Source organism: Orycteropus afer, unplaced genomic scaffold (genome assembly GCF_000298275.1).
Source record: "Orycteropus afer afer isolate SDZICR_OR568_19922 unplaced genomic scaffold, OryAfe1.0 scaffold00175, whole genome shotgun sequence".
NCBI classification, from domain to species: domain Eukaryota; kingdom Metazoa; phylum Chordata; class Mammalia; order Tubulidentata; family Orycteropodidae; genus Orycteropus; species Orycteropus afer.
In genome coordinates this window covers 6,216,313-6,227,666 of record NW_006921762.1, presented here as the reverse complement: position 1 = coordinate 6,227,666, position 11,354 = coordinate 6,216,313, and the positions used below count along the sequence as shown (strand labels likewise).

The 11,354-nt window shown below is 37.6% G+C and overlaps 1 protein-coding gene across 1 annotated transcript in view; it reads left to right on the top strand.

The window, feature by feature from the left end:
- The window catches only part of DNM3 (dynamin 3), a 903,988-nt gene that overhangs the window by 449,872 nt on the left and 442,762 nt on the right, over positions 1–11,354 (top strand). The window contains exons 13-14 of the mRNA XM_007947116.1: positions 3,450–3,501; positions 4,333–4,362. Coding sequence (XP_007945307.1) covers positions 3,450–3,501; positions 4,333–4,362 — 82 coding nt within the window. The remainder of the gene's footprint in view (positions 1–3,449; positions 3,502–4,332; positions 4,363–11,354) is intronic.

Below are 11,354 nucleotides of genomic sequence, written 5' to 3'. Positions count from 1 at the left end.
TATCTGTTCTTGTTATGGCTCTCACTTCTTTAGGGTATATACCTAGTAATGGGATGGCTGGGTCAAATGGTATTTGTATTTCCAACTTTTAATTTTTTAAATTGTTTTAAAAAAATTTAAAAGTTTTAGTTTAGGCAAAACAACATGTTCATTCCATTATTTGAGTGTTCATTCAGTTTAAGACAATTCATGAAAATTTCACAAAAGCACTATCCCTGATGAACTTCAATTAATTTTTATTATAAACCTCTATGTATTTCTCACAGAGACTATCAGTTTAAAGTGCTTTCTGAATATTACAGTGAATTATTTTAGAGCAAGAAAAGCTTTAACAATTTTCCAGTTTTCTATCCCTATCCTTCTCTTTTTTTTCCTTAAAGAAATGTGGTAAAATAAATTCGAATTTGCATATATGCTTAGTAAAACTAAGACTCAGATTTTCTGATTTCTAGTGGCACTATTTCTTTCTGGTGATTATCACCAACTTATTATTAAAGCCTCTTCGGCAATAATTACTGAAACTATAAAATTTTGAATATATGCATACATGTAAGCATTACAACAATACAATAAAATCAGTTAATATACTAATTTATCCAGTCCATATTAGGAGCCTTCATTTTTTTGAAAGACAAGGTAATCTAGTACCTAAATGTGTGGGCTCTGGGATTAAATTGTCAGGGTCATATCCAGCTCTTAACTCCTCTGTGCTCATGTGTAAAATGGAGGTTATAATGGTATCAGCCTCATTGGGTTTTTCATTCAACAGATACTAATTGAAGCCAACTATGTGTCAGGTATTTTCTAGACACTGTGGATATAGCTGTGAACAAAACGGGGGAAAAAAACTGCTCACAAGGAACTTGCAGTTTAATGAAGGGAGATAGACAATAACATGATAAATAAGTAAACTATATAATATGTTTGTGGTATGGGTGGTACAAATGGTAATGTACTTGGCTGCTAATCAAAAAGTTGAAGGTTTGGGTCTACCCAGAGGCACCTCAAAAGAAAGCACTTGTTATCTGCTTCTGAAAAATCAGTCATTGAAACTCCTATGGTGCACACAGTTCTATCCAAACATACATGGGATTGCTATGAGTCAGGATTGACTTAATAGAACTGGTTTATATAGTATGTTTGAAGGTGAAAAATGCCATTCAGAAAAACAGAGCAGAGTAAAGGGAATGGGAGTGATGAAGAAAGGGGAGAATACAATTTTAAATAGATGGGTCAGTGTAGGTAGGCCTCACTGAAAAGATACATTTGAGCAAAGACTTTTAGGAGTTGATAAAGGGAGCCATGCAGATACATGGGGAAAAAGTGTGCCTTATGGATTCAAAAAGGAGCAAGGAGGCCAGTATGGCTGTACCTCTACAGTGAGCAAGATGGGAAAGAGGAGGAGATGAGATCAACGAGGCAGAGAGGTGGAGATCAGCTGATTAGCACCTCATGGACCAGTTAGGAGTTTGGCTTTTACCAAGAGTAGAATGATAGTGTTTGGCTTTGGAAGGTTTTTAGCGAAAGAGTGACACGATCTCCTTTCAAAGTCATCACTCTTGCTTCTGTGTTGAAAGTAGACTTTAGTGGAATAAATATGGAAGCAAAGAAGAAGTAATTACAACAATCCAGGAGAGAGATGATGATGGCTTGGATCAAATGGTAGCAATGGAAGTGGTAAAAAAAAAAAAAAAAAAAAAAGATGGTTGCATTCTAAATACATTTTAAGAAAATAGAGTCAACAGTATTTGCTGATAATTGGATATGGGTATGAGAGAAAAGAGGAGTCAAGGTTTTTGGTATTTGGAAATAAGGAATGCTACAAATTAAAAAGGGAAAGACTTTGGTAGGAGCAGGTTTTAGGGAGAATATCAGGAAATCAGTTGTGACTTATTAGAGATCCAAGTAGAAATTCTGAGTTATCAAAAACACATGTGAATGTAGAGCTGGGGGGACAGGTCCAAGCTAGAGATACACTAAAGGAGTTTCAGGATATAGTGGAATGTAAAGCAATGAGATTGGATAATATCTATTGTGCAACTAATTACTTAGTAAATATGGCTCTTCTAGCCATGGTCTTTGTAACTTCCATCAGATGACTAGGTGGGACTATGTAAATGTGAGGTGCTTATCACCACCAAGGGGATTAGATCACTTGTTAAAAATGTAAACAAAGCAGATAGCACCCTTGTGTGGATGGACCATGAAGATAAGATGTATGGAATGCTAACATGGGGACTGGTGAGTTTTGCCATCCTGCTAGGCTTAAATTAAAATGAGCCATCCCAGGGGCAGAAAGTGGGGAATCTTGCTGCCATCAAGAGAGAAGAGCTGGGAGTGGAGTGTGTCCTAGGACCCAAGATCCTTGTGCTGGACCTTTTTGGCAGAGAAACAGCAGGAGAGGCAGCAGAACCCAGAGACTGGCCCAAAACAGAGTGATGGACTTCCTAGCCCATGGAGCAAGAAAGCTGAGTGCCTTCAGGCAGGGGGCTTGCTGGTGGAGTGGGGTACCTCTTTGGCCTCCTATTGGCAAAGCTAATAGAGTTGTGTCCAAGGCCAGAGAGAAGCATGTCTGTGGCACAGCTGAGAAGAAGCTGTCCTGATTGAAGAACTGTATTTGGACTTGTTTCTGATCCTGAATTGTAACCTGTTACTTCACTAATAAACTCCATAATCGTGAGTATTGTCAGTGAGTGATGTGTGGCTATTGCAATGAATTATTGAACCCAGCAGAAAAGTAGACTTATCGGGAGGGACTCTTGGTGCAGAAATGGCAAAAAGAGTCAGAGGGTGGTAGCATGTCTAACCTTGACCTTTTAGGAATCAGTCTGTTGATGCTGATGGTGAGTCTCTCCCTCCATAGTAATGTTTAGAGGAGATCAGACGCTGCTGCCCCATACCTTTTTGCAATATCACAAAGAGTTTGTAATTTGGAAACATGCTACTGAGTACCAGCACTTAATAGCTGAGCGGCTTTGGGAAAGTCATTTAGCTTCTCTGTGACTCAAGACTCCTCGTCTGTAAAATGAGGATAATAATTACCTCATAGGGTTGTTATAAGAGATAAAATCACTAATACCTATAAAGCTCTTAGAACAAGGTATATGCTCAATAAAGCTTAACAGTTAATGTTTATCACAATTACTCTGTATAACTGTGGGATGTCACAAATACTTACCTTAACTTATACTGTTGTTAATGCAGCTTTTCTTCCTGTGGTGTTATCATATTTTGGTTTGTGATTGTTAATTGCTACTAGAAATTCAGCTGAGTTGGCTTTCTTCCAGAACTAAACTGACCTATATTTTTTATATTAGCACTGCCTTGGTTGTTGTTCATTTATTTATTTATTTTTAAAAAAGCCTGTATGTATTTTAGATTCTGTTACTTGTTCAGACAAAAACTTCTTAACATGTTTCTTCAGTGTTGCTTTCCTTTGCTTTTCTCAGTGCTCAGCAGAGGAGCAGTCAGGTTCACAAGAAAAACACAATTGGAAATCAGGTAGGAATTGTGTAAGAAAATCGTGAATGCATGCTCAAAACAACTTAAACTAAATCGCTTGATTGACTATTTTTTAAATGCAAATTAATGATGTGCAAAGTTTGCTTGAAATGCAGCTTTTTTATTTTGTTTCCTTTTTGCTTTTAAATTTTTTTATTTTTTGGAGTGAATTACATTTTATTTTTGGCTGTTTTGCAGTTAACCATATTGATTTGTTTTAAATAATGTCTGCTACTTGCTCTGCTTTTCAAATCTGGCTCCTTGTATCCTATTTTGCCTGCTTATGTTACCCTTAACTTTGATTTAACACTGAATCTGTGAGTCAGTTCAAGGTTAAAATATGATAAGTAGTTGCATGAGCTTTCTGGTGCTGCTGACTAGTTCACACATTTGCACAGCTTGGTAACAGTGAAGGGACAGCTCATAAAGAAGGCAGTTGTTGGCCTTAATCTCTGCCACCAAATTCCTGCTGGTTAATGAAGATGTTAACTCCAATGAAGATCTGATCCTTTGAGCTTTGTGTTCTGTGCTGTCTGGCTGTCTCTGACTAATAGCGCTCTGCAGAGATTGCATTAACTCTGACAGTTTGCTGTTTCTTTTATGTTTTATGTGATAATGAATATTTGCATTGTTATTTCTTTTCAAGTCAAAACAATGATGATTTCATAGTTATTTCTTTTTTAAAACCAGAGGTACAATTATTAAACAAATTGAAACCTCTGCTCTAGATTTTTCCCCCATTGTTTTGAAAGGAGAAGAGGTAATAACAGACTTTTCTTTACAAAAAACTTTTTTTTCTTAACTAAAGCATATAATTCTTTGCTATTTCAGGGAACCAATCTTCCGCCTTCAAGGCAAATTGTACGAGCTAAGTTCTGTAAGCTTACTGTTGCTTTTTCATTTGGCTTCCCATGGGCACAGTTTGTCGTTAACTGATTAACTCAACTAGCGCTTGCTACTAATTTTTTTTAAAACTTAGAGTGTCTTGTCCATAACACCCTATCATGGAAATAAAATCCTCTTAAGAGGGTTCATCCCTTCACTGCTAATAACTTGCTGTGATTTAAAGGTATGAACTAGTAAACTCTAAAATGCTACAGTAATCAACCCTTAACACTGTGGGTGCTTGGATATTTCTCTAATTTTAATGGGCCTTAAAATAATTAAAATCATTAATGATCTTCACTTCTGTCCTTTTATGCTATGTTGTATTAATCATCCCCATGTATGATTATATTTCCAATACATGTAGATGATGCTTCTGAAAAGTGGGTGAATATTGAGCATCTGACTTTGGTGTATTTGTTGATAAGCCTACCTAACTCCAATTATTCACATTTATTTTTTTAAAAAAAATAATAAAGCAAAATTACATTGATTGGCATTTTATTTGGTTCTAGAATTGAATCTTTTAGAACCAGATACTATATGTTCATTTTATAGAAGTATAATCACACTGTCAAATTTCTAGCACAGGCAAATTTGGTTTTGTTTCTATTTTTCAGCAATTACATTCTCATTTCTCCCATGAAAGAAGCAGCCTTAATGTCTTCCTTCTAACTATGCACTAGTTGAAAATAAAATTAGAGATGGGTCAATTAAGTGTCCCATGTTGTTTGGAAGAGAAGCCCTGGGAGCAGAGTGGTTAAAGCACTCAGCTGTTAACCAAAAACTCAGTGGTTTGAACCCACCAGCCTTTCTGCAGGAGAAAAGACCTCTAGCAATCTGCTTCTGTGTAAAGATTAAACTCCAAACCAAACTCACTGCCATCGAGTCGATTCCGATTCATAGCGACCACCTTTGGGTTTCCAAAGTGGTAAATCTTTGTGGAAGTCGATTGCCCAGTCTTCCTTTTGCAGAGTGGCTGGTGGGTTTGAACCACCAACCTTCTGGTTAGCAGTCAAATACCCTTGAAAACCCTCTGAGCAGTTCTGCTCTGTTCTGGAGGGGTGCTAAGAGTTGAAATGGACTCAATGGCAGTATTATTGTTTTTTTGATTTTGAGTTTTGGAGGAAACAGACTTTGGAGCCAGACATTCCTGGGTTCAAATTCTGCTCTGCCACTTAGTAGCCTTTTGGCCCTTGGACAAATTGAGCCTCATTCTGATCATTCCTATGAAGAGAAGAATAGAAAATATCTCTGCAGGGTGATTGTGAAGATCCAAAGTAACATATGTAATAAAGTTTGCAGCCTAGTACTGGATATGTGTCCTGCAAAGAGCAGAAGAAACCTTGCTCCCAGCAAGTAGGTGCTGCTTCTTGAAGCTTCTGGGAGAAAAAAAAAAAAAAAGTATAAAAATGATCAAAGTTATAAAACCAGAAAAATTAAACACTTCGGAAAATGAGGAACTATGGCAAATTATTCTTCTGATTGCAATGCACAAATTAAAACTGGGTGTGACATGAAGAATCTATCTATAAAACTTTCCTCAGAAGCATCTCTAGCTGATAGAGGTATATGCAGATAGGTAAAACAATAGTGTAATGTCATAAAGGCATATTTTGAATCAGACTTGAAAGGTAACTTGAAATGGCTTTCAATAATATTATTTCCAAATGTTAAAATCATGCTAATTATGTTTCTGTGACTTTACTGAGTACAGGTAGTCCCCGGATTACGAGCGTCCTATTGGCACGCAACCCATAGTTAATGAACCAACCCCCGTAAAGCCTATAATATTAAAAATTCAAAGTATGCGCAGTAGTTCATAATAACAGGTAGATGCTACTTTGTGATGCACCTCAAAACACTATTATTATTATCATTGCTGTATTACTATGTTAAAGATATTTTAGTGTATCTGGAAGTATTTCCTTATTGCTTTTTATGCATAGGAAAATACACTGTGTATGATACATTGAGGAGCTCTGGTAGCGTAGTGCCTAAGGCACTTGACTGCTAACCAGAAGGCTGGTGGTTCAAACCCACCAGCCACTTCTCGGAAGGAAGGTTGGGCAATCTACTTCCATAGTGATACCGCCTTGGAAACCCAGGAGGGGTCGCTATGAGTCAGGTCCGACTCGACAGCACATAGTAACAACAACATGACACATTGGACTTGGGAGCTCTGGTGGATTAGTGCCTAAGGCATTTGAGTACTAACCAGAAGGCTGGCAGTTCAAACCCACCAGCCACTCCTCAGAGGGAAGGTAGGGTAGTCTACTTCCACAGTGATACTACCTTGGAAACCCAAGGAGGGGTCTCTATGAGTTGGATCTGACTTGACGACAGTGAGATACATATGACTAACTGATGTTATACATGAACCATACCTAACTGTTTCAACTTATGTATAAAGTCTACTTAAAGACAGATTTAGGAATGGAATTTGTTTGTAATCTAGTTACTACCTCTACTTCAAAGCCAACATGTTATGGAAATTTTATAACTCAAGATAATAGATTTGTCTTGAAAGTCAGAATTTTTTCAATTTTAGGAAAAAACATATATGCATGTCTCTATTGCATATATATATATATCATACATTACCTAACATCCCTGTAAGGTTGGAGGTATCAGCTTGTAATCAGAAACACTGTATTTCTGCAGTGAAATAAATGAATAATCACAGCAAGTAGATTAAAGTAAAGATATAAATAGCCTCATGTCAGGTCAGTTTTTATTGCCAAATATGTTTTTTTAAAAAAAATCAGTTTTATAAGGAAGAGAATATAGACCTATATATGTTATTTTCTAGAATCAAATCCAGTAATTTATATGCTACACAGTATTTTAAGGGATTCTTTATATTGTTTTCCTTCTTAGCAGAAGTGAGCCATAATGATTTGAGGCCATTTTCTTTATGAATCTGATTATCTGATGTTGATTTGGGTTTCTGCTTATTTAGAAGCTCAAAGCCAGGGAGGCTTGTAGCCCAGCCTGCTGAATGATACCTGCTTGTATGGTTGGTGAGCTGAAACACCCGGTAACATCCTAGCATGTGGCTCATTCATGCTGATATCCTCTTAGGGTTCCTGGTTGTGAGACCTGTGCACCATCTGTTCTGAAGATATTTCAGAAAGATTTAAGGAAAGGAAAACTTCTTTAAAGTCTGAAACCAGTTGTTTTTGTCTGCCTAGAAATTTAGTAGTTCCACAAGTGGATCTCAGCAATGTACAAAAAAAGACGAACATACAGTTAAATAGTTTAAAATTGGACTATCCAGACATTTAAACATTATTCTTCTGTTCATTCATCAAACATGTATTCCACACTCATGTTTGCTAAAAAATCGTGATGGGTGTTTAGAACAGAAAGATGAACGAAACACAAACCCTGTCCTCAGGGCATTCACAGTCCAGAGGTGATGATGGTAAGTAACCAAACTGAAGTCTGCCCCCTTTTCCAGGGATTCAGGTCTTGCTGAAACATTATCACTTCTGCGGGAAGCCAGCCCTGAATATTGGATCTAAAGACCTCTCATTCCCCACACTCTTGCCTCTATCTATTACATTTCATTATTTGAAATAATCTTGTTAAATTTTTTTTCATCTTTCTTTACTAGGATGTAAACTCCATTAGAGCTGATTTTGTAACTCTGAAAGTATCATTATAAAACTTTAAGCAGGATCCTAATAACATTTTAGAAAGATCATTCTGCTTATAGTGTGGAGAAAAGGTTTAGTAGGGGGAGAAAAAACTGGAAAATGGAGACTGATTAGAACATAGCCTCAGACAAAAGAGTATGATGGTCTGGGTTAGGGCGTTTGTACTAGATGTGAGAAGAAGCAGAAAAATTTGTCAACAGATACTAAGTGGGAGAATCATAGGGTTTGTGATGCAGGGAGAGACATGGGGGAATTCTCAGGGATGCTACCCAGATTTCTGACTTAAGCGACAGGTAAGATGGTGGTATTCTTCAGGGAGAAAGGAATATAGTGAAAAAGTCATATTTAGATCCATAGTCAGCATGATTGGGTTTGTTGAGTATGATATCTAAGTATAACTATAAAATGGGAAGTTGGATACATTTGTCCAGACTTCAAAAAAGACAGAGAACTATTATTTCAAAGGCTATGGGAATCATTGGAGAAATTCCAATAGAGAAAGGAATGTCATCTGACTTGTATGTTAGAAAGATCTATGTGTCAGCATATCTGAATGTTTGGAAAACTAGAGATATGGAAATTGTGAGTGTGATTTTTTAATTAATTATGGTAAGAAAATGTGAATGTCAGTAGCAGGAGATACGGAAAAGGGCAGATTCAAAATATATTTAGGAAGTAGAGTTGGAAGAGAACTTTTGTAAGGGTTAATTAAGTGCTAGCCTGCTAACTGGAAGGTTGGCAGTTCAAACCCACCCTCTAGCTTCATGGGAGAAAGCCCTGATGATTTGCTTCTCTGTCACATGGATTCATACACACACACACACATTATTGCACGCAAGTCAAATTTTACTGAAGATAATTAAAAAATGGTTGCAGCAGTACATCAAAAGGGAACTTCCAGAAATTCAAGCTGGATTCAGAAGAGGATGTGAAACTACAAATGTCACTGCTGTTGTCAGATGGATCTTGACTAGAAGCAAAGGACACCAGAAAGATGTTTACTGTGTTTTATTGACTATGCAAAGGCATTGAAAGATTCTATGAGCAAAATATTGAATGATGCAGGATACATCAAAAGAAGATGGAGGAAATACACAGAGTCACTGTACCAAAAGAATTGATTGATGTTCATCCATTTCAGGAGGTGGCATATGATCAAAAACCGATGGTACTGAGGAAAGAAGTTGGAGCTTCACTGAAGAAATTGGCAAAGAACAAGGCTCCAGGTATTGACAGAATACCTGTTGAAATGTTTCAACAAATGGATGCAGCACTGGAGACACTCACTTGTCTATGTCAAGAAGTTGGAAGACAGCTACCTGGCCAACTGACTGGAGAGATCCATATTTGTACCCATTCCAAAGAAAGGTGATCCCACAGAATGTGGAAATTACTGAACAATATCATTAATATCACATGCAAGTAATATCTTGCTGAAGATAATTAAAATTGGTTGCAACACTATATTGACAGAGGACTTCCAGAATTGCAAGCTGGATTCAGAAGAGGACAAGGAACAAGGGATATCATAGCTGATGTTAGATGGATCTTGGCTGAAAGCAAAATTACCAGAAAAATGTTTACTTCTGTTTTATTGACTATGAAAAAGCATTCAATTGTGTGGATCATAACAAATTTTGGATAACATTGAAAAGAATGGGAATTCTGAAACATTTAATTGTGCTCATCAGGAATCTGTACATAGACCAGGAGGCAGTCATTCAAACAGAACAATAGGATAAACCTTAAACCGCATGGTTTAAAATCAGGAAGGGAATGAGTCAGGGTTGTATCCTTTCATCATACTTACTCAATCTGTATGCTGAGCAAATAATCTGAGAAGGTAGACTATATGAAGAAGAACATGGCATCAGGATTGCAAGAAGACTCATTAACAACCTGCAATGTGCAGATAACACAACTTTGCTCGCTGAAAGTGAGGATGACTTGAAAAAACTTACTGATGAAAATTAAAGACTACAGTCTGCAGTATGGGTTACATCTCAACATAAAGAAATTGAAAGTCCTCACAACTGGGCCGATAAGCAGAATTATGATAAACGAAGAAAAGATTGTAGTTGTCAAAGATTTCATATTACTTGGTTGCACAATGAACACCAATGGAAGCAGCAGTCAAGAAATCAGATGATGTACTGCACTGGGCAAATCTGTTGCAAAAGACCTCTTTAAAGTGTTGAAGAGCAAAGATGTCTCTTTGAAGACTAAGGTGCACCTAGTCCAAGCCATGGTGTTTTTAATTGCCTCATATACATGTGAAAGATGGACAATGAATAAGGAAGACCAAAGAAGAGCTGATGCTTTTGAATTGTGGTGTTGATGAAGGATATGAAAAGTACCATGGACTGCCAGAAGAACTAACAAATCTGTCCTGGAGGAAGTGCAGCCAGAATGCTCCTTGGAAGTGAGCATGGCTAGACTTCGTTTGACCTGCTTTGTTCATATTGTCAGAAAGGACCATTCCCTGGAGAAGGATATCATGTTTAGTAAAGTGGAAGGTCAATGGAAAAGGGGAAGGCCCTCAATGAGATGGATTGACATAGTGACTGCAACGATGGGCTCAGGTATAGCTAGTATTATGAGGCTGGCACAGGACTGGGCAGTGTTTCATTCTGTTGTACATAGGGTTGCTATGAGTCAGATCTGACTCTACAGCACCTAACAGCAACAATAACATATGCATGTGAGAGCTGGACGATGAATATAGAAGATCAAAGAAGAATGGTTACCTTTGAATTGTGATGCTGATGAAGAATACTGAAAATACAGTGGACTTCCAGAAGAATGAACAAATCTGTCTTGTAAGAAGTACAAGTGAGAATGGCCAGACTTTGCCTCATGTATGTTGGTCATGTTGTCAGAAGGGACCAGCCCCTGGAGAAGGATATCATGCTTGGTAAAGTAGAGGGTCAATAAAAAGGGGAAAGAACCTCAACAAGATGAATTGACACAGTGGCTGTCATAATGCGCTGAAGCATAGCAAAGATTGTGAGGATGGTGCAGGACTGGGCATTGTTTAATTCTGTTGTACATAGGGTTGCTATGAGTCAGAATGAACTGACTCAATGACATCTAACAACGTGGGAGAGATCGGTAGTGTTTAAAGTTCAAGACTCATCTAGGCTGAGATACAAATTTTAGTGTTGCCTATATATGTGTATTGTTGTTGTTGTTATGTGCCGTCGAGTCGAACCCAACTCATAGCGACCCCTCCTTGGGTTTCCGAGGCAGTATCACTACGGAAGTAGGATTGCCCAACCTTCCTTCCGAGGAGTGGCTGGTGGGTTT